At 43.4% G+C, this 23,831-nt stretch overlaps 1 protein-coding gene across 1 annotated transcript; it reads right to left on the bottom strand.

Annotated features, from left to right (window-relative positions):
- Nucleotides 1-745: 745 nt before the first annotated feature.
- Nucleotides 746-22,358, bottom strand: LOC140711834 (pregnancy-specific beta-1-glycoprotein 2-like). Its single transcript, XM_073016356.1, has 6 exons — nt 22,199-22,358; nt 20,622-20,981; nt 12,047-12,325; nt 8,551-8,805; nt 3,077-3,161; nt 746-1,222 (listed from the first exon to the last, which is right to left on the bottom strand). The coding sequence occupies exons 1-5, from the start codon at nt 22,260-22,262 to the stop codon at nt 3,127-3,129; spliced, it is 993 nt and encodes a 330-aa protein (XP_072872457.1). The 5' UTR covers nt 22,263-22,358; the 3' UTR covers nt 746-1,222; nt 3,077-3,126.
- Nucleotides 22,359-23,831: the final 1,473 nt, after the last annotated feature.

The following is a 23,831-nucleotide window of genomic DNA, read 5'->3' as shown; positions in this document are numbered from 1 at the left end:
TCATCATGATTGACAGTCTTGTTCTGACATCTTGAGAAAAGCTGTCCACAGTGTACAGTCATCAACTTGATGTCGTGCTTTGCAGTATAAGTGTCTAAGTGATGGTGTTGAACATTTGGTGAGCTCTGAGTGGCCCACACCTCAGACACGAGGGTTTTCCCATGAAATTTACGTTGAGTTGTCCACCTCTAGCTTATATGGCTTCAGGAACAGAGCTCTTCTTGTTCTTAGTGATTTCATTAGAGAAAATTTAATTGGAAGAACTAAAAGAATTCAGGGTCCAGTCCAGTCTACCAGTAGATTGTAAATGCTCAAAGATAATGAACAGTGGTTCAATCTGGTAACAGGTGTACTACAGTTTTTCTTTTCAACATAATTTTTCTCTAAATAGGAGTCTGTATTTTTACCAAAGATAATTCCAGTAGGATGAATTGTTTGCAAAATAGGTTGACTCTCACCAAACTTGCCTAGATCTTTTACCTAAGTTCAGCAAGAGTGGCAATGAACCATAGAAGATCTTTTTAAACTTTGCGTTCTTAGAAGTTTTATAAGACTCTCAGATTAAGTTTCCAAAAACCTCTTGAGACTCGGAAGCCAAATCAAGGCCAACTTCAGACTTTCCCTGCATTCCGTATGGGTTTATTCTATGTATATTCTCAAATAGAACATCCCAGTCAAAGCCTTAGTAATATAACCAATGTTTTCAAATGTGTCCTGTTATAAAGAGAGTAGATTCTTACTGAACTTGTGCAAATAACTTTATTACCATAAGCATATGAATACTCACAAATAGTTTCCCAATTCTGAGGTACTCAGATTCGGAACAAAAGCAAATGTTTTGACTTTTGTTTACAAAAGTATACTTTATTAAATTTCTGTAAAGTATAAGAGCTTAAAAGAGAAAGTCCATAAATCTGGAGAATAAAACATTCAACGAATCAGCACGTTTTCAAATAAAAAATTATGAGAATATTATCCTTTTGATTATTAAGTCCAATATAACTGAGTTTTTTTCCTCTTTGTCTTGAATTTCATGAAGGTATCAGCCTGTTCATTAACATTTTGAAAGTTCTCAGAGAGTCCAGTGGTATGATCCTGAAGTTATCAGAAACTTGTATTCAAGAGTCGTTGTCAGAGTCTTTTCCATATATCTCCTTGAAGAAAAAGCAATTTTGGACTGTAGCTGACTGTAAATACTTCGAGGAAGAATCAAAGCAACTGTCTGGGAATGACAAAGATTTAAAATGATCATGGTTAAAAATCTAATGAGATTTTTATTAGGTTTATTATGGTAAAGACACAACTCACATAGAAATCTAATTACTTCTGTGGCATACGACACTATGACTGATAACATATTCTATTTCTAGAAATTTCATACGGTTTTTAGAAATCTTTTTTTTTTTCAATTTTTTTTTTCCTTGAGATGGAATCTCACTCTGTCGCCCAGGCTGGAGTGCAGTGGCAGGATCTCCACCCACTGCAAACTCCACCTCTGGGTTCACGCCATTCTCCTGCCTCAGACTCCGGAGTAGTTGGGACTACAGGTGCCTGCCACCACACCCGGCGAATTTTGTTTTTGTGTTTTCAGTAGAGACGGGGTTTCACCGTGTTAGCCAGGATGGTCTCGATCTCCTGACCTCATGATCTGCCAGTCTTGCCTCCCAAACTGCTGGGATTACAGGCATAAGCCACTGCGCCCAGCCTAGAATACTCATATTATTAACATTCCCATAAACGTTATTTAGAGAAGGGTTAGCAACACTTATCACTTATTTGAAAATGCTTTATATATATTTTAACATATAAAATAAGGTGGCTTTTCCATTCAGCTTCTGTTTCCAAGCTGGATTCCTGAATTCCTGGTGTAGCCCATTAATAATTAGGGCCAAAAAGCATAGTCTTACATATGTTCAAAAACGTCCTTAGGTAATTCCAGTACTTATACTTCAAAATCATTGACTTAGTTGTAAGTTCTACCTGTTATAATTCGAGTTCTCCATCCTCATTACATGTTAGTGGTGTCAGGGAAGACTTAAAAATTATCAATGCCTGGGTCCCTCTCCAGACCTTTAAACTGGAACTCATGGGTGGGACTTGAGCGTCCACTTTTAAAAATGTTTTCCAGTGATTCCAACGTGTAGCTATATTTCCCATCAGATTTCTCTGATTTCTTGTGGCCTTCACTTTTTTTCTATTTCGGTATCATGATGAATTTCAGGTCTCATTTCCTGTCCTAGGCTTTACGTCCCCTGGGGTAGGGACCTTGCCTTCTTCGTTTCTGTATCTTTTTTGAACAAGTGAATTAGTCATCAGGAAAAGGTCTCCACCACACATACATTGTGTTGTGAGTCTCAGGTTCACAGGCTAATCCTAAAGTCTTTTCCTCCACGAGGTCAGAGGTTGCCTGTGATGAAGGGAGTGGTTAAGTCTGTAGTGCAGATGGTGGAGGGGAGTTCACGCTGTTTTTAGGCATAGCATTGGAACTAAAAATTTTATGTCTATATGGGTGAAGGGGCAGGGATATGTAGGAAGACAGTTCTAATTAGGATGGAGGAATTATACTAGGAAGTAGAGGTAAAGGAAGTGAGAAGGATTAGTAAATAGAAGAAATGTGAACTTACCAAATAGGCTAGTGTAGACCCCTGGAGATTCTTGATTAAGTGAATTAACTAGATTTTAGAAAGGTAATGAGGCAGTCATATGCAAGGAAGGTTTCAAAGTCTGGAGACAAGAAGTCAAGCAACACTTTGAGAAGTGGTTGGTCTTTATGGGAATGGAGAGAATTACACTATTGAGAGATGCGAAAAGTAATGAAGAGGGTTTCACAATGTGAAACTGTGTTTCTGATTTGAATCTGAGAAATAAACGAGACAATTATGGCTAAAAGACATTGGGGTAGAGGGAGCATAAAGGCCAGGGAGAAAGGGAACTGCAGGAATTAGTGCTGAGAAGCAGGAGTTTAGTGGAAGAAGGAGGAGATCCAGTCCCAGATACAGGCCAATAAGTCTTTTCCCTCTCCCAAGCATGGCAGTCAGCCCTGCAGGAAGCGGTACAAGAGAAAAGGCCATCATACCTGCCAGACTTCCTGAAATACAGAAATGACATCACGGCTGCTATGTCGGATTAATGCAAGGATAGATGTCCTCTTCCTGAAGAAGCTATCATGGAAAGAAAAGAAAAGAAGGAATGGAGATGATGTTACTTTACAGGGGGGAACCTCAGGAACCAGCATGTAACATGAGGTAGTCTATAATTGTTTCTTCAAGGAAAGCATTATTTCTGTTGGAAAGTTGATGGGAGGTGATTATATTCCTGCAGTTTTTTTTCCTCTCTTACCTTGTTTCTAGGTTTTTTATCAGTCCTCTGTCAATTCTCTACTGCACTCAGATATTTCAGAAAGCTTTCGGATGTGTGAAAGGCTGATCGCTATTTTCTATGTCAGTAGAACGATCCACCTTTACAACTTTTCATGGCTGCATCTTTGTCTCAGTGTCTCTGTGGTGGCAGCCATGAATCAGACCCTGCCAGGTCTCCATGGCAGGGACCTGATTGACAAAAGGCCCAGGTCAGTGCATTTCAAATTCACCACCTCCTTTGCACAGAAAGCTTCCTTCCCACAGGCTCGCAGCAAGGGCGTGTAAGCAAGCCAGGTTCTCTGAGGCTCTCTTTAACTTTAATGGGTGACTGGTTGGAGGACTCCCCATCAGCCTTGCAAAAACTCTCTTAGAACTGCATTGATACCTAAAATTTCTTTCCCTTTCTTTTTCACAGGAGTGAGCTTTGCATAGTGGTCTGTGTGTTCTCCCATACTACCTTCATGCCTGCCCCACATTCCCTCACAGGTGTCTTCCCTGATAATTTATCTTATTTGTCTAGTCCTATCCTGGATGCATTTCAGTTGGTTAAAAAAAAAAAAAAAAAAAGCATACCAGGATTGATTCTTTACACTTAGATTTTTTCCTTTCTCTCCCACAAGTAGTCAGTAACCATGTCCTAGTGTTTTATGTGTTACCTCTTTTTCTATATATATGGAAATAGGTACTGTTGAGGGGCACATCTTATGTGTCAGACCCTGTGCTAAATACTTTACCTGTACCTCATTTAATTCACACAATAACCCTGTCAGTTACATATTATTTTCTTTTCTTTTTTTTTTTTTTTTTTTTTTTTTTTTTTGAGATGGAGTCTTGCTCTGTCGCCCAGGCTGGGGTGCAGTGGCCGGATCTCAGCTCACTGCAAGCTCAGCCTCCTGGGTTTACGCCATTCTCCTGCCTCAGCCTCCCGACTAGCTGGGTCTACAGGCGCCCGCCACATCGCCCGGCTGGTTTTTTGTATTTTAGTAGAGAGGGGGTTTCACCATGTTAGCCAGGATGGTCTCGATCTCCTAACCTCGTGATCCACCCGTCTCAGCCTCCCAAAGTGCTGGGATTACAGGCTTGAGCCACCGCACCTGGACTACATATTATTTTCATATTACCGATGAAAGGACAGAAGCTTAGAGTAGTGTAAAAACTTTCCTGGTGTCATATGGCTACTAATAGGAGGATCTGAGATTTCATTCTGGGACTATTTGACCTCAAGGCTAAGGATGACAGTAGTAATATAGCAGCTGACGTTGGTTCGTCTGTGTGGCATCTTGTTTCATTACATTCTGGGACTATTTGACCTCAAGGCTAAGGATGATAGTAGTAATATAGCAGCTGACGTTGGTTCGTCTGTGTGGCATCTTGTTTCATTGACTGCAATAAACCTTTAAAAGAATCGTATGAAGCAAGCTCTCTCATGCTTCAGGATATGAAAGAAGAACAAACTAAACCCAAGCACAGTGAATGAAGTAAACAATATGGGTTAGAGTGGATAAAAATAAAATGGAGAATGGAAAAAGAATACAGTAAGTTAATGAAACTAAAGTTGATTCTTCAAAATAAATCAACAAAATTGACGACCATTAACTGGACTTAGAAAAAAAGAGAGAAGATTAAAAATAGTAAAATCAGAAATGGAAATGGAGTCTGAGCATGGTGGGTCATGTTTTAATCCTAGCACTTTGGAAGGTCACAATGGGAGGATTTCTTGAGACCAGGTGTTTGGATCAGCATAGGTAACCTCGGGAGACCCTGTCTCCACAAAAAAAATTTAAAACCAGTTAGCTGGGCATGGTGGCATGCATCTGTAGTCCTAGTATCTTGGGGGGCTGAAGAAGGAGAATTTCTTCAGCCCAGGAGGTTGAGGCTACAGTGAGGCACATTCACACTACTGCATTTCAGCCTGGGCTGGCCTACAGAGTGAGCGGCGCTCTCTCTTTCTCTAAAAAAAAAGAAAAGAAAAGAAAAGTAAAAAAGAAAAAACAGAAAATGAAATGGTTACTACCAATTCTAATAAAATAATGATTATGAAATTACTGTAAGTAATTGTATGCCAATAAATTGTATAAACTAGATGGAATAGACAAATTCCTAGAAAAACACAAAAATATGACTAGAACTATAACCAGTAATAATATTGAATCAATAAAAGCATTTGATGAAATTCAATATTTTTTCATAATAAAAGCATTCTAACTAAGAATATAAGGAAACCACCTCAACATAAAGGCAATATGTGAAAAACCCACTGCTAGCATCATACTCAGCGGAGAAAGAATGAAAGCTTTCCCTGTTTGAGCAGGAACAACACAAGGTTGCTGCTTTGGACACTTCTATTCAATGTAGTGTTGAAAGGTCTAGTCAGAAAAATTAGGCAAGTATTTTTAAAAAGACATTCAAATTGGAAGAAAGGAGTAAAATTATTTCTGTTCATAGATAACTTGAACTTATATCTAGAAAATCCTAAAGATGGACAAACCTGTTAGAATTGATAAATGAATTCAGTAATGTTCCACAATACAAAATCAACATTCAAACATCAGTCGTATTTCAATACACTAACCATGGACCATCTGAAGGGAAATTAAGAAAAAAATTTTAATTTGTATTAATATCAAAAAGAATAAAATACTTAGGAATAAGTTTAACCAAAGAGGTGAAATGATTATACCTGAAATCCATAAAATATTGTTTAATGATGACATCAATAAAATGAAAGACATTTTGTTTTCATGAATTAGAAGACTCACTATTGTCAGGAGGACAATGAAACCCAAAGTGAGCTGCAGATTCAATATAATTCCTCTCAGAATCTCAGTGACATTTTTGCAGTAAAAGAAAAATGCGTCCTAAAATTTATATTGAAACTCATGACCCTAAATAGACAAACAACTTTGAACAGGAAGAATGAAACTGAAGGACTCACACTTCCTGATTTCAGCATTTACTACAAAGCCCCAGTAACCAATACAGTGTGGTACTGGCATAAAAGAGGACATAGAAATTAATGAAATGGAACAGAGACTCCAGAAAGAAATACTTGCATATATGGCCAAATGATTTTCATCGAGTGTGCCAAGATCATTCAATGGGGAAAGGATAGTGTTCTCACCAAAAGATATTGGAAAAGCTGGATATCCAAGGGCAAGAATGAGTGGAACCTTTACCTAGCATCATATACAAAAATTAACCCACAATAGATCAGATATCTAAATGTAAGAGCAAAATCTATACAACTCTTAGAAGAAAACATAGGATTAAAAACTTCATGATATTGCATTTCACAATGATTTCTTGGTTGTAACAACAAAAGAATAGGCAACAAATAAAATGGATAAATTGGACTTCATAAAAATCAAAACGTTTTATATATCGAAGAACATTTTCAAGAGAGTAAGAAGGCAACCCATGAAATGAGAAAAATATTTGCAAATTATAAGTGTGATAAGAAATTAATTTCCAGAATACACAAAAAACTACAAGTTAACAACAGCAAACATCCAAAAACACAATTACAAAATGAACCAAGGATTAAAATAGAGTTTTCTCCAAGGAAGATATACAAATATCCAATAAGCCCAAGCAAAGCTCCTCAGCATCACGAATACTTAGAGACATGCAAATCAAAACCACAATGTGACACCACCGCACACACTTTAGGATGGCTTTGATAAACAACAACAATGACAGCAACACAAAACGACAAGTATTTTCAAATAGACGGAAAAGTTGGAGCTCTAGTGCACTGCTGATGGGAATGGGAAATGTTATAACCACTGTAAAAAGTGGTGTGGCTGTTTCTCAAAAATTTAAACAATAAATTACAATTCGATCCAGCAATTCCACTTCTGGACATACTCCCTATAGAATTGAAAGAAATGTGAACAAATATTTGCACATTGATGTTCAGAGAAGCATTACACACAATAGCCAAAAATGGAAACAATGGAAAAGTCCATTGAAAGATAAGTGGGTAGGGAAATGAGGTATATCTGTACATCGAAATGTTATTCAACCTTAACAAGGAATAAAATTCCTATACCCCGTGCAAAGTGGATGAACCTTGAAGACATCATGCTAACTGAAATAAGCCAGATACGAAACGATAATTATTCTATAATTCCATTTATAAAAGATAGAATAGCCAGTTACATAGAGACAGAAAGTAGAATGGTATGTGCTAAGGGATAGGGGGAGAAGAAGTGAGAGTTACTGTTTATAGGGTATAGAGGTTTAATATGGTAAAAGGAAAAAGTTCTGGAAATGGATAGTGTGACAGTTACACAACACTAAATTGCATACGTAGAAATAGTTAATGATAAGTCTTATATTAGATATATATAAAGTGTCCTGGTAGTCTTACACTCTATACATACACACTTTTTTCATTGCCCCTTTCCTGCTATGCAGAGTCCCAGAGGTGAATCTCCCTATTTATTCAAGTGTGCATCACTCACTGTCCTCTGTGCTGTGTCCCACGTGCTGTACCAACAGCCTCATACAGCCGGTGACTTCAGAGCCAGGACACAGCTCAAGAGTCTGCCCCGAGGCTTCCTCTCTTAATTTCCCTGCAGCCTAGCCTTCACACCAACTGGCAGCTCGATTTAGCCGAATTCAGGACAGGCCACCAGGGGTCTTTCTCCACACATGCTGGTCCCACACCAGGTGGAGTCAGGCAGGGCCAGTCACCGGAGAAGCCCGGAGCAGATTAGAGAGTGGTCTGAGCTGCCCCTTTCTCATCCAAGGGCTTTCCTACTCTCATTTGGGGGAAAAATGTGAGCTTGTTTCAAAGCCTCGGATGCTCCTTGTAGCTCATGCAGTAGGGGAAAAAAATAAAGATGTGGCAGAAAGGGATGTGTTGGTGACAGCGAGAAGCAACTTGACCTTGAGGACTCTCCTTCTTGTCCCTCTGTGAAGCCTCTTCCATCACATAGGGCTCAGGGATGACAAAGTCCCCTCCCTAGGCTTCTCAGACTGGACACAAGGTCAGCCATGAGAAAACAGAAAAACAAGGAGAAGAGAGTCCGTAGAGACAGATTGGGAGGGTTCAGAAGGAGAATTTAGGATTTGCTTCTGCCAATGGGACACAGGCTGGGAATTAAAATGTTTTCATGGGTCTTCTCTGAAAGCCAGATAGACTCCACCTAAAACCCTATTGCCAGTGATGCAGGGATCCACTTACCAGAGACTTGGATCGTCTTGAATGCGGAACTTTCGCTGCCAGTGGCTGGGTTACGAGCGGAGCAACCATAGATTCCGCTATGCTTTGTAGTAATTTCGCGGATAGAGAGCTCCTGTCCTGATTGCAGAAACTTCCCATTAATCGTCCAAGAATACTCTGCCGGTGGGTTAGAGTCCGTGAAGCAGTACAAGTAGAGTTTTTCTCCTGAACGGTAATAGGGGGATGAAGACAAAATGCTGGGGATGTGTGGACCATCTGGAGTAAAGAGAATAAAGTCACAGGTGATGTCATCTGAAGGAAGGGGATGTTCCTGGTCTCTTAAAGGGACATAGTGTCCCTCTGAGCCAAGACACACGCTCAAGGCCCAGCCAAACCGCTCCTGTGTTCACTGGGCCAAAGCTTGGGATATTCTCCTGTTTCTCCCATCACAGGCTGTAGACCCCAAGTCTCCCATGACAAGAGCATCTCCTCCCCTTATATTTTTGTTTAAGGCTGTGCATACCCAGAATTTCCCAGGGCAGGGAGCCATGGCCAACCCTGGTGTCCAGAAATAAAAGTGTCTGTACTTGGACCTGAGAGAGACTGAGATGCCTGGCCTGTGTTCCTTTGGATTTCAGCGGGTGGCCTGGTCCACACAGGAACCAAAGATACAAAGGACATCCAGCATGACTGGGTCACTGGGGGTGCTACCAACTTGGTCCCATATTTCACATTCATAGGGGCCTGTGTCATTTCTTGTGACATTGGCTAGAATGAGGATCCTGTTTTCACCGGGTTGCTTTAGCCTGGGACTGTGTGGATAACAGAGAGAAGATTGTCCTGTGGCACCTTTGATTCCTCCACAGGCATCCTTCAATCAGAGTTGGGATCTCCCTCCCCTCAGCCCACCCGAGTCCTTGAAAACCAATAACTGGTGTGTGTGTCACAAGACAGATGCATGATGATCTAAGGGCTCAAACACTGTGAGGCCACCTGCTCTGTCTTAGGGAAGCACAGACTTTCTCAAGTGTGAATTGAGCAGCAGTGTTGGGTCATGGACAGACACATAAGTGGGAGTCACAGTCCCTGATACACCTCCCAGTCCCTCTCTAATCAGCTGACTGGCTGGCTCACCTTGGGTTCCTTACCTGGAATGTGCAACTGCTGGGCTCCTTACAAATTCCATCCAACTTTGCCCCCCTAGATGTGATTTCTCTGCAGCTTCCATTTCCAAGGACATTCTAGAGATGAGTAATAATGGGACTTCCCATTGTCCTGAAACCCTGAAGATACTGAGCAGCCTGGCCTGGGACTGGATGTTTCAGCAGAAATAAGACAGGGGAGACCAGAGTCAAGTCTGGAAGTCAGTTCAGTCATCAGGCAGTGGAGGCACAAGGTGGGGTAGTTTTCTGCAGGTGTTTCATGATGACTTACTTGAGCCAGTGACCTCCAAAGATAGAGCAGAGTGCAAGGAATGATCTAGAAAGAGTGAAGGGGTTAGGCAAGAGCTGGTGGCTTTGGAGCAGAACCATGTTCCCTGTTCTGGGTTCTTTAAGTTTCCTCTCCTTCTGCAGAGGGCAGGTGAGGACTAAATGGATCTTTCCAGAAATACATGTGGACATTTGCAAATGCAGAACGGACTGGTGGAAAGGGTGGGAATGAACTGCTGGAAATATGGTCCTTGTGGACCATATGTGCTTGATGGATATGAGACAGTTGGGGAGAAATTTTGCAAATATTTTCTTTCACTGGACACTCTACTCTCCGATTCCATGGATTTGACTACTCTAGGGACCTCATGTTAGTGGATTCCAGAGTAAATCTGAGAAGAGACTGCTGGTTGCCAGGAGCTGGGAGTGGGGAGAATCAGAAGTTGTTCATGTGTGTGCAGTTTCAGTTATGCAAGACGGGGAGGTTCTAGAGATCTGCTGTACAGCTTGATGTCTACAGTTCACACAGATTGTTTCTTACGCATCAGACTTAGGACAGAGAGTGTTTTGGATTTCTGACATTTTTTGATTCGAAATCTTTGTCACATACTTACTGGTTTAGCATTCCAAATCTGAAAGATTCAAAATCTAAAATGCTCCAGTGAGCATTTCTTTTCAGCGTCAGATTAGTCAGCAAAAGTGTGTGGTGATAGGCTAAATACATTCTTGCCCTTTTTTTTCCTCACCACTTTTCTAGCTTGGTGATTAGTTTTTGGTCAATTCCATACTGGCCATGCTGCACTTGTATGTTTTTGAAGGCTTTGGGATGTGAGAAATAATGATTGCTGTTTTCTATGTCGTCAACACTTTCCACCTTTCCATGTTTGTATCTTTTTCTCAGTGTCTCTGTTGTGGCAGTCATCAATAAGAGCCTATCAGGTCAGATTTAGGACAGATTTTTGTAATTCTGCAAAAAAATGTTACTGGGATTTTGATAGGGGTTGCATTGAATCTGTAGCTCACTTTGGGTAGTATTGTCATCCTAACAACGTTGATTTTTCCAGTCCATGAAAATGAAATGTCTTCCCACATATTGATGTCGTCTTTAATTTCATTCAGTAACGTTTTGTAGTTTTCAGTGTATAACCCTTAAACCTTTTTGCTTAAACTTATTCCAAAATATTTTATTCCTTTTGATGTTAATGACAATGGAAATTCTTTTCTGAATTTCCTTTCACATTGTTCATTGTTACTGTATAGTCTAAAGAATGATCTAGAAAGAGTGAAGGGCACAGGCAAAAGTTGGTGGTTTTCGAGCAGAAACATATTCCCTGTCCTGGGTTTTTGATTTTCCCTCTCCCTTAGCAGAGTGCAGGTGGCTCTTCGCTGATAGCCAGATAGACTTCACTGGAAAACATATTGCCAGTGCTCCAGGGATCCACTTACTAGGGACTATGATCCTCTCGATTATGAGATTTGTTCAACCAGTGACTGCGTTATGGATGAAACAGATATAGACCCCTCTCTATGTTTTAGTGGTTTGGAGGATAAAGAACACTTGTGCTGATTGCTGGAACTTCCCATCAATCAGTCAAGAATGCTCTGCCAGTGGGTGAGAGTCTGTGAGGCAGGAGAGCTTGGGGAGTTCCCCTGGATGGTAATAGGTGTATGAAGAAGAAATGGTGGGGGCGTCCAGGCCATCTGGAGCAAAGAGAATAAAATCACAGCTGATGTTGTCAGAGGGAAGGGAAAATACTGGTCTGTGGAAGGGCCACAGTGACCCTGTGAGCTAAGTCACAACACTGAAGTCCCAGTCAAATCCCTGCTGTGTTCACTGATCAGGGGCCTGAGACATTCACCTACTTCTCCTATCATAAGCTTTGGTCCCTGAGTCTCCCATGACAGGAGCAGCCTCTTCTCTCCCATTGGTGATCAAGCCTAAGCCTACTCTTAGGACTCATGGACAGCTTTGATGTCCGGGGAGAAGGGTCTCTGTACTTGCACCTGAGAGGGACTGGGAGGCCTGGCCTCTGGCCATGTGTATTTGGGATGGCAGCCTGGCTCACAGAGGAACAGAAGATACTCACAGAGGAGATTCAAGGTGACTGGGTCACTGCGGCTGGAACTCCCTGGGTTCTTCATTTCACATTCATAGGGTCCTGCAGTATCCTTTGTGACATCAAATAGACTGAGGGTCCTGTTGTTTTCGGACAGCTGCAATTTGTGACTGATAGGGAGGCTCTGACCATTTATCCGCCACAGGTAGCTTACATCCTGAGTGTCAGGATCACAGGATAAGATCACAGTCTCCGCGCCCTCCTTGGGGTTTAAGTTGCTGCTGGAGATGTAGGGCTTGGAAGTGTCCACTGTGCAGATAACAGAGAGAAGATTGTCCTATGTGGCACCTTTGATTCCTCCAAAGACATTTTTCAATCAGAGATGGCATTTCCCACTTCAGCCCACCCAAGTCCTTAAAAATTCATGGCAGGAGTGTGTGTTACAAGACAGACGCATGGCAATCTGAGGCCTCAGAGATTGTGAGGCTGCCTTCTGTATGTGGGAGAAGCACAGACTTTCTCAAGTGTGAATTGAGCAGCAGCATTGCATCATGGAAAAACATGGGTTCAGCAGTCAGAGCCCCTGGTCCCTCTCTGAGTCCCTCCCTCTCCAACTGCCTGCCTGGCCCACCTTGTGATCCTCACCTGGAGCATGCAGTGCTAGAATCTTCTTAGTTTCAGTCTTACTTTGCTCCAAAGGTATGTTTTCTCTACAGCTTCCCTTTCCAAGGGCATCCTAGAGATGGATGATGGAACTTCCCATTGTTCTTAAACCCTTTGGGTAGTGGGAAAACTGGACTGGGATTGGGTACTTCAGCAGAAATAATACAGGGGAGACCAGAGTCAAGCCTGGAGGTCAATTCAGTCATCAGGGAGTGGAGCTACAAGTTGGGGCAGTTTTCCCAGCTGTCTCATAGTGACTGACTTGAGCCAGTGACCTCAAGGAATGACCTACAAAGAGTGAAGGGGACAGGCAAGAGCTGATAGCTTTGGACCAAGACCATATTCCCTGTCTTGTGTCCATGCCCTCACCTGCCCTTCCCCCTGTAAAGGGCAGGTGAGGACCGTGTGGATCTTTCTAGAAATACATGTGGATGTTTGCAAATGCAGAACTGACTAGTGGAAAGCGCGAGCATGAACTGATCATGGAGGTCTGGCCCTTATGGACCGTTTGCGTTTGGTGGCTATTAGACTAATATTTGGGAAGAAGTCTTGCAGATACTTTCTCTCAGTAGACATTCTTCTCTCTGATTCTGTGAGTTTGACTACTCTATGTACCTCATCTCAGTGGATTCCAGAGTAAATCAGAGAGTAGAATAGTAGTTTCCAGGAGCTGGGGTGAGGGGAATAGGACATTGTTCCGTGGGTGTGCGCTTTCAGTTATGCAGGATGAGGAGGTTCCAGAGATCTCCTATAGATCTTCATACCTATAGTTCATACAGATAAAGTGTTCCTTATGCAGAAAGCTTAAAACCAGGTGTTTTGGAGTTCTAACTTTTTTTATTTTGGAATATTTGCAGTAGATGTACTGGGTTAGCATCCCACATCTGAAAAATTTTAAATCCAAAATGCTCCTGTGAGCACTTCTTTTTAGCACCACATCAGTGGTCAGAAGTGTTGGATTTTGGAGCATTTCAGATTTTGGATTCCTGGATTTGGGATGCTCAATTTGTAATATTGTAATTTTTCCATAAAAAGTTGTCAGGAGTTTAGACCTCATGTTATGATGTGACTCTAGTAACAAAACAAAACAAAACAAAATTTGAAGGAACATTAAAATGTTGTCATCAGTGGAAATTTTTACTGATGGTCCAAGTATCTAAGATGAATTGCTGGTAGTAGTATTTCTCTTGATACCCAATTAAGGTTTAGGTGTGGGGTGAATTCAGCAGGATCACATTATGCTCAAAGAAAGATGCCAAAGGTGATTTGAAATTAGCAAGTCCTTGAGTAGAAAGAGTCCCGTTAAAGGGACAGAACTTTTCAGTGTGTCAATTACATAAAGGGAGGAATGATGCCGAATTAAAAGAAGTGATGTTTGTTTGTTATGTTAGTAAATATAGAAAGAACTCCCTCTTTCTAATTTCTGTGCAGAATTAGGAAAAATGGGGAGGAGCCCAAAACAGGTATGTGAAGTGCTTCTTCATTTTCTCTCAACCTAAGGAAATACAACTAGAGTTTAAGTTTGTGTGAATTAAGAAGAGTCAAAGTGAGATGCCATTGGGTCATGTGTCCCCCACAAGAAGAATCCCACCTTATGAAAATGGCATCATCATGAAGAAAAAATCGAATGTGGCCCAGGCAGGAAAACCATCAGGTAGCACCCCCTGGTCACCTCCAACAGGTCCCCGAACCAAGCAGTATTCCCATTCCATGAATGTTACAGCCTTGGTAGTTGTTCCATAACTACAAAATTTAAAAATTGCGATGGTCAATACAAAATGGTAAATATGAAGTTGAATATATTGCTCCACTTTTTTCCCGTACTCTTTTTGAAATTTCGTGTTTCATTTTTGGAAGTTTCTATTGACACATCCTCAAGCTAGGGATTCTTTCCTCAGCTGTGTGCATTCTACCAGTAAGCATCAAAAGCATTCTTCATTTCTCTAACAGCATTTATTTTTTTTTTTCTGAGACGGAGTCTTGCTCCATTGCCCAGGCTGGAGTGCAGTGGCATGATCTTGGCTCACGGCAAGCTCTGCCTCCCGGGTTCATGCCATTCTCCTGCCTCAGCCTCGCGTGTAGCTGGGACTACAGGCACCCGCCAGCACGCCCAGCTCATTTGTTTGTATTTTTAGTAGAGATGGGGTTTCACCGTGTTCGCCAGGATGGTCTCGATCTCCTGACCTCGTGATCCGCCCGCCTCAGCCTCCCAAAGTGTTGGGATTACAGACGGGAGCCACTGTGCCTGGCCATCTCTGAGGGATTTTAACGAGTTGTCGACTTTTGAGTTTGTTCAGCTGTTTACTTACTGTTAGAACCGAGTGACAAATTTCAAGACATTTGTCAAAAACAAGAAATGGGGAAAGGATTCCCTATTTAATAAATGGTGCTGGGAAAATTGGCTTGCCATAAGAAGAAAGCTGAAGCTGGATCCTTTCCTTACTCCTTATATGAAAATTAATTCAAGATGGATTAGAGACTTAAATGTTAGACCTAATACCATAAAAACCCTAGAAGAAAACCTAGGTAATACCATTCAGAACATAGGCATGGGCTAAGACTTCATGTCTAAAACACCAAAAGCAAAGGCAACAAAAGCCACAATTGACAAATGGGATCTAATTACACTAAAGAGCTTCTGCACAGCAAGAGAAACTATCATCAGAGTGAACAGGTAACTTACAGAATGGGAAAAAAATTTTGCAATCTACTCATCTGACAAAGAGCTAATATCCAGAACCTACAAAGAACTCAAACAAATTTACAAGAAAAAGACAAACAACCCCATGAAAAAGTGGGCAAAGGATATGAACAGACAGTTCGCAAAAGAAGACATTCATACAGCCAACAGACACATGAAAAAATGCTCGTCATCACTGGTCATCAGAGAAATGCAAATCAAAACCACAATGAGATACCATCTCACACCAGTTAGAATGGCAAACATTAAAAAGTCAGGAAACAGTGATGTCAACTTTGGCTTTTGTTGCCATGTCTTTTGGTGTTTTAGACATGAAGTCCTTGCCCATGCCTATGTCCTGAATGGTACTACCTAGGTTTTCCTCTAGGGTTTTTATGGTGTTAGGTCTAACATTTAAGTCTCTAGTCCATCTTGAATTAATTTTCGTATAAGGAGTAAGGAAAGGATCCAGTTTCAGCTTTCTGCTTATGGCTAGACAATTTTCCCAGCACCATTTATTGAATAGGGAATCCTTTCCCCATTTCTTGTTTCTCTCAGGTTTGTCAAAGATCAGATGGCTGTAGATGTGTGGTATGATGTGTGAGGACTCTGTTCTCTGTTCCATTGGTCTATATCTCTGTTTTGGTACCAGTACCATGCTGTTTTGGTTACTGTAGCCTTGTACTATAGTTTGAAGTCAGGTAGCGTGATGTCTCCAGCTTTGTCCTTTTGACTTAGGATTATCTTGGAGATGCAGGCTCTTTTTTGGTTCCATATGAACTTTAAAGCAGTTTTTTCCAGTTCTGTGAAGAAACTCGTTGGTAGCTTGATGGGGATGGCATTGAATCTATAAATAAGCTTGGGCAGTATGGCCATTTTCACGACGTTGATTCTTCCTATCCATTAGCATGGTATGTTCTTCCATTTGTTTGTGTCCTCTTTTATTGCACTGAGCAGTGGTTTGTAGTTCTCCTTGAAGAGATCCTTTACATCCCTTGTAAGTTGGATTCCTAGGTATTTTATTCTCTTTGAAGCAATTGTGAATGGAAGTTCATTCATGATTTGGCTCTCTGTTTGTCTGTTACTGGTGAATAAGAATGCTTGTGATTTTTGCATGTTAATTTTGTATCCTGAGACTTTGCTGAAGTTGCTTATCAGCTTAAGGAGATTTTGGGCTGAGACAATGGGATTTTCTAAATATACAATCATGTCATCTGCAAACAGGGACAATTTGACTTCTTCTTTTCCTAACTGAATACCCTGTATTTCTTTCTCTTGCCTGATTGCCCATTCAGTATGATATTGGCTGTGGGTTTGACATAAATAGCTCTTATTATTTTGAGGTACGTTCCATCAATACCGAATTTATTGAGCGTTTTTAGCATGAAGGGCTGTTGAATTTTGTCAAAAGCCTTTTCTGCATCTATTGAGATAATCATGTGGTTCTTGTCTTTGGTTCTGTTTATATGCTGCATTATGTTTATTGATTTGCGAATGTTGAACCAGCCTTGCATCCCAGGGATGAAGCCCAATTCATCATGGTGGATAAGCTTTTTGATGTGCTGGTGAACTGTCCATCAGAGAAATGCAAATCAAAGCCACAATGAGATACCATTTCACACCAGTTAGAATGGCGATCATTAAACAATCAGGAAACAACAGGTGCTGGAGAGGATGTGGAGAAATAGGAACACTTTTACACTGTTGGTGGGATTGTAAACTAGTTCAACCATTATGCATAACAGTATGGCGATTCCTCAAAGATCTAGAACTAGAAGTACCATATGACCCAGCCATCCCATTACTGGGTATATACTCAAAGGATTATAAATCATGCTGCTATAAAGACACATGCACACGTATGTTCATTGCGGCACTATTCACAATAGCAAAGACTTGGAATCAACCCAAATGTCCATCAGTGACAGATTGGATTAAGAAAATGCCGCACATATACACCATGGAATACTATGCAGCCATAAAAAAGGATGAGTTTGTGTCCTTTGTAGGGACATGGATGCAGCTGGAAACCATCATTCTTAGCAAACTATCACAAGAACAGAAAACCAAACACCACATGTTCTCACTCATAGGTGGGAACTGAACAATGAGATCACTTGGACTCGGGAAGGGGAACATCACACACCGGGGCCTATCATGAGGAGGGGGGAGGGGGGAGGAATTGCATTGGGAGTTATACCTGATGTAAATGACGAGTTGATGGGTGCTGACGAGTTGATGGGTGCAGCACAGCAACATGGCACAAGTATACATATGTAACAAACCTGCACGTTATGCACATGTACCCTAGAACTTAAAGTATAATTTAAAAAAATAAATAAATGAAAAAAAAAAGTCAGGAAACAACAGGTGCTGGAGAGGATGTGGAGAAATTGGAATATTTTTACACTGTTAGTGGGATTGTAAAGTAGTTCAAACATTGTGGAAAACAGTATGGCGATTCCTCAAGGATCTAGAAGTAGAAATACCATATGACTCAGCCATCCCATTACTGGGTATATACCCAAAGGATTATAAATCATGCTGCTATAAAGACACATGCACACGCATGCTTTTTTCGGCAGTATTCACAATAGCAAAGACTTGGAATCAACCCAAATGTCCATCAGTGACAGACCACATTAAGAAAATTTCGCATATATACATCATGGAATACTATGTAGCCATAAAAAAGGATGAGTTCGTGTCCTTTGTAGGGACATGGATGCAGCTGGAAACCATCATTCTCAGCAAACTATCGCAAGAACAGAAAACCAAACACCGTGTGTTCTCACTCATAGGTGGGAACTGAACAATAATATCACTGGGACACGGGAAGGGGAACATCACACACGGGGGCCTATTATGGGGAGGGGTTGGGGGTGGGGTTGCAATGAGAGTTATACCTGATGTAAATGATGAGTTGATGGGTGCTGACGAGTTGATGGGTGCAGCACACTAACATGGCAAATATATACATATGTAACAAACCTGCACGTTGTGCACATGTACCCTAGAACTTAAAGTATATTTTTTTAAAAAAAGATTTCAAAATTAAAAAAAGAAAAAGTCTCTAACCCCTGATCCACTAGGGAGGCTGATTTGAGTAATAATATACCTCCGTCCTCCTATTTGGCAGACTTGGAGTCATTAAAATCTTTCTTTACTGCAAAACACCATCTGGATAAATTGATTTTGTTTGTGCAGGAGGCCAGAAGAACATGTCTGGGAATTATAAGAATGGATGGAGGAGCTGCCTATCCCTGTCCCACGGTCTTGTGCACAGATCAGCCTCACAACAGGAAAGAGCCCTGGATGGGGATACAGTGGAAGATTATTCTCTTACTGACTTGGGGACATTGGCTCGAGATGAAGCCTGGTAGGAGTGGAAATTCCAGGTCATTTCTATGCCGTTCCTATTACCTGGGAGGTGGACCATTCCACAGTGTTAGCAGGAAGGGAACAGACCAGTCAGCCTAGTTAGAGCAAGTGTCTGGGGAAGGCCTAAGGGTGGAGGAAGAAGCTGTGCAGGACAGGGCTTGGCAGTTAGAATGAAGTGGGAGGAAGATGAGGGACACAGAGAAGCAGAGAGAGGCAGAGACAGCATGGCAGTGAACAGTGGGGGCTACAGTGACTTCAGAGACCCCAGGGACCAGGTGCCCCAGTTCAACAGTCCAGAACCAGGGAGCCCTGAAAACCCTCCAGTTGCCAAAGGATTTCAACTTACATGAGGTGGGGTGTCTTTAGGGGCAAGAGGTAGTGGGGGGATGAAAGATGGGTGTCAGCCTCTGAAGGACAAGGGAAAGGTGTGGCCTAGACCTCCTAGGATTCTGCATCTGAGATCCAGTCTCTAAAGAGGTTATGGGTCATTCATTTCTTCATTCAATTCCTTCATTTGTTATGTGAGAGCACCTGAGTGTGTGTCTCTCACTGGGCCTGTGCTGGTGCGGGGTGTGAGTGAGGACAGAAAACAAGGTCCTCTCCTTTATCCTGTCATGCCAGTGACATGGACACTTTGGGAAACAGGATTTCAGGTTCAGTGATAGGGGTTAAGATCTGAGGGGGACGCCTGGACATTTTTTGCACTGACTCTGACAGTTGAGGCAGGTGATTTAGTTCTGGAGTGCAGACTAATCAGCTGAGCTTTTGCTCTCGCTCCTCTGAGGTTTGGATGCCGAAGGTGAGAGGATTTTAGCCAATAAATGACTATGGGGCCCTTGGATCCCAGTAATTTCTCACTTCTGGTGGAGGAGAGGATGGGCCTGTGGCTGCAGACAGACCTCATGTGACCCTGATCTGCCTTTTGTGTTTGTGTGACTCTGGTTCAGTGACTGTGCCTTCCTGTGCCTCAGTTTTCTCTCAGTCAAATAAGCTAAATGGCGAATGGACTGTGGCTTTTCATGCTATCTGTGAATAAATTGTAAATTCTTCACAGTCACCTGACCTAATGCTTGGCACAGTGCAGGTGTTCACACAAACAGCATTTATTATCATTCACTCTCATGAGAGAGCACCTTTAGGTCAGATCCCTGTGGACAAGCTGCTGCCAGGTACATTTTCTCTCTTCTGTTTCTGCTTCTGGGGACATTAGACTTTCTATGGAGTGTCCTAAGCCACACAAGGCAGTTGGCTGATGGTCTACAAAGCTTGTCTTTCTGTCATCTCCACTCTGAGTCTCAGGTGAAGAAAGCTCTGTCCTTGCCCAGATGAGACTCTGAGGGCTGAGCTCTGGCAGTGAGCAGCTCCAGGAGACACAGTCCTCAGACAGCTGGTAAATCCTTGGTCCCAGTAAGCCCTGCCACAACCCAGCCCTGGCACAGGCTCCTCAGCTTTATCTGGAGTAAGGATTTAGGGACAGTGGACTGGGGTTGAGGTTTCTAGGGCTGAGCTTCTCTGAGAGTATCTCAAGGGGCCTCTTAGGCAAAGCCTGGCTCAGTTCTCCAGGGTCTTTCTCAGGGTCAAGTTTATGAAGAGGACATGAGGTGCGTGGCTGAGACTGGTCTCCTCCTGCTGAGCACCCCCCCCCCCATCAGACTGTCCTTCCTGTGCAGCAAGTGTCTGCAGGGTCTGGAGGCAGGAAAGGAATTCTGATCTGTTGAGGTTTGTCTCCTCTGTGTGTGTCCTGCACTAAATGCCGAAACCCCAACATGGGACATAATGCAGAGAGGGACGCAGGCACAGTCCAGGCCTGACCATCCTGTGTGTGCAAAGTAGAAGTGACCCCCACCCCCCAACACCCAGGGATGATGTGGAATCACTCACAGTATAAAGTGAAATGTCCAGTTACTTCTTTAGTCTCATCACATCGGTTTGTCATTTGAATGGTGTAGGATCCTGTGTCATTCTGGGTGACATTCTGGATCAGCAGGGATGCATTGGAATATACTGTTTCTCGTCCACTGTATGCAGGCCCAAATACAATCATTTCAGTGTCTATTGTATATGCTGTAATATAATGCTGGAGGTCCATTATTTGCCCTTTGTACCAGATGTAGCCATCAACATTCTGGGGCAAATTGTGGACAAGTAGAAGAACATCCTTCCCCTCAGAAACTTTGGTTGGCTGGGCTTCAATCGTGACTTGGGCAGTGGTGGGCGGGTTCCAGAAGATTAAAAGTGATGCTAGGAGGTGGAGAGAGCATCAGTCAATATTGAGACCTATGTATTGGGATGAAAAGATGAGGCCCTGGGTCCTGGGAAGATCTCTTCAATCATCAGCCTTGAAGACACACACACACAAACACACACACACCCCTATTTGTGTGTATGTGTGTCTGTGTGTTTTTGTCCTACCGTCCTACTGGGTCAAGGTCAGCAGCACGACCCCCATTCATTCAACACTTCTGACCTCGGCATTTTTCTCTTTGAAATCCTCTTCCCCAGGGGTCTGCACGGCTCCCTCCACACTGCCCTCAGGTCCTGCTCACATCAGGGCATCCTTAGACTTCTTTCCTGACACCCCCTTCAGAGACCCTGGATCTTCCCTTTCTGACCTTTCCCTGCTCTGCTCCCTCCGGAGCTCTTGTCAACACCTGACCTCACATTCCAGATCTCTTTGCATGTCTGTCTTCCTTCGCATGACAGCATGAGCTCCATGAGGACAGAGACTTTTGTGATCTTGGTTGCACCCCAGTGCCTGCGACAGGCTGCAGACTCCTGCAGATGTGAGGGTTCCCAGGGACCTCCAAGCCAGGGATATTTTTTTTTCTTTCCCCAATTGTTGAGGTTTTTTGCTGAGGACAGTGTTTCATGTCCTGCTTATATTTTCATCTGAAGTGTCATCTGATAATAGTTATTATTATCATTTTTCAAAATATGGTGGCCAGTGATGCTAAACCAGGAGAACAGAACACTTGAGATTTTCCTACCTATTAGCAATTCCAGTTCAATATCATTTTCCTGTTGTGACCCTGTCCCTCTCTGGTATATTTTCCCCAATGCAGGCTCCAACAGAGCCTTCTTTCCTTTATTTATTTGTTTTCTTTTCTTTCTGAGATGGAGTCTCATACTGTCTCCCAGGCTGGCATGCAGTGGTGCCATCTCGGCTCACTGCAACCTCTGCCTCCCAGATTCATGCAATTCTCCTGTGCCAGCTTCCTGAGTAGCTAGGATTACAAGAGGACACCACCACACCTGGTTGACTTTTTCTGTTTTTAGTAGAGACGGGGCTTCACTGTGTTGATCAGACTGGTCTTGAACTCTTGACCTCATGATCCATCCACCTCAGCCTCCCAAAGTGCTGGCTTATTTTATTTTTTAGAACCCCATCCCCTCCAGGAGACCCCATCCAATCATTCTGCTTCCTCCTCCTGTCCTCTCCCAGGAAGTTCTCTCCTCACCTGTGAGTAGAAGTTCCTTCCAGGTGATATGCAGTGTGTAGGGAGGCACTGAGAGGGGTCCCATGGCCTCTTCTGCCTGTGTGTTCTCCTCTGTGGAGATGAGCCTGGGATCCAAAATGTTTCCGAGCACAGCTGTCAGCTGTGCTGTCCTTCCTCCTTCTGTACTGAGCCTCTTCCCTGGGCAGGAGCATTTCTCAGGCTTATGGGCGGGGTCTGACCCCTGGACACCTCTCTATCCCCTCCCCTCTCAGTACTGCCTCTTTGTCCCTCCTTCTCTTTATCCTTTTGTCTGTGTGTCAAGTCCCTGGGAATTGTGGAGGCCTCTACCTTTTTCAGCAGTGATTTTGTCACCAAACCTCGGTACACACTATGTGCAAAACAACAAACATACACAAAAAAGAGACGGGCAGAGACACACATAGTTACACACATATCCTGTAGGTTGGGCAAGCACAGTTCTGGGCCTCAGCCTCCTGTTGACCCAGTGGCTCTGAGTCGGGGTGTACATTCACACCCCTTGCCCTCTTTCATCCCCATCTGGCTCTCCCCTTCAGTGCAGGAGGCTGGAGCTGCATCAGGTCCCTGTTATAGGGACACCGCATTGTGCTGTGGGTGAGCTATGTGTTGCCTGGTGACAGGGACCCTTCCTTTCTCTAATTGTGTCTAGCTTGGCTGCAACTTCCAAGGATGGGCATTCAGGACCTGGGTGTCCCAGAGGAAACTGTCCTTCCTGGAGGTGTGCAGGGTGAATCTCTCATGCCTCCTGGGAGGAGAGGCATGTGCTGGTTGCTCAGTGGGGACTGTGATTCCCATAGTCAAAGGGACAGTTCTCAGTCACTCTATTGCTCCCTTGGGACTGGTGGATGGGTTTCTCATCTCTTCCTGACCATCTTTGGTGTCCTCTCTTCCCTGGCCGTCTGATTGTCCTGTGGTCACCACACCTTCCCCGTGGTGGTGCAGGAGGAAGTGGGAAGTTACCCAGGAACCCCGTGGAACATGGCTCCCTGAGATACAGGAAGGGGAGCCTGGGACAGAGCAGGAGTTCAGAGCTGGAGAGATTCATCCCGACTTACGCCGTTGTCGTGATGGGTTCAGCCCTCCATGTGCTGACATACCCAGGGGTCTGTCCTGAGGATTTTCACCTGGCCAAGATGCTCTCTGTAGAGGAGGAACAGGCAGTCACCAGAGAGCCTCTCTGGAGGGACGTCGCTCACAGCTGAGAAGGCGGGTGGGGGTGAGTTGTGTTCTCGGAGCCAAGAGCAATAATACCCCCTTCTACCGGCAGGGACGCAGGAGAGGTCTGCTTCCCAAGGGACAGCCGGGGGTAGGTGGCCACATCCTATGTGGTGCCTGTGTGTGACCATCACATGCGCTCTGGGCCCCACGGGGTGCAGCGGGCAAGCAGGTCACAGGGTGCCTGACCGATTCCCGGGGAGGCTGTGGGCCCTCAGGCAGCCGCTGTTCTGTGTCAGCACTAGACTTGGCCTAGTATGCCCCACAGAACAGGACACATGGAGCAGAGGTGGGCATTTAGGGAGCAGTGACAGAAAGAGTTGATGAGGATGGAGGGAGGTCACGAGGGGAAGGCGCACAGTGTGGTGTCCCCTGCACCAGCGCTGCCCTGGGAGATGTC

This window comes from Chlorocebus sabaeus, chromosome 6 (assembly GCF_047675955.1).
Source record: "Chlorocebus sabaeus isolate Y175 chromosome 6, mChlSab1.0.hap1, whole genome shotgun sequence".
Classification (NCBI taxonomy): Eukaryota; Metazoa; Chordata; class Mammalia; order Primates; family Cercopithecidae; genus Chlorocebus; species Chlorocebus sabaeus.
Note: the sequence above shows the minus strand (reverse complement) of the source record. Positions and strands in the feature narration are given on the sequence as shown.

What these genes read in the sequence shown, in the direction of transcription:
- LOC140711834 (XM_073016356.1), bottom strand. Translation starts at nt 22,262, where the DNA reads ATGGGACCCCTCTCAGTGCCTCCCTACACACTGCATATCACCTGGAAG. An exon ending in TGGACATTTCACTTTATACT is followed by an intron (nt 12,326 to 20,621) that starts GTGAGTGATTCC and finishes TTATCTGCACAG; the next exon opens with TGGACACTTCCAAGCCCTAC. An exon ending in AGTCACCTTGAATCTCCTCT is followed by an intron (nt 8,806 to 12,046) that starts GTGAGTATCTTC and finishes TCTTTACTCCAG; the next exon opens with ATGGTCCACACATCCCCAGC.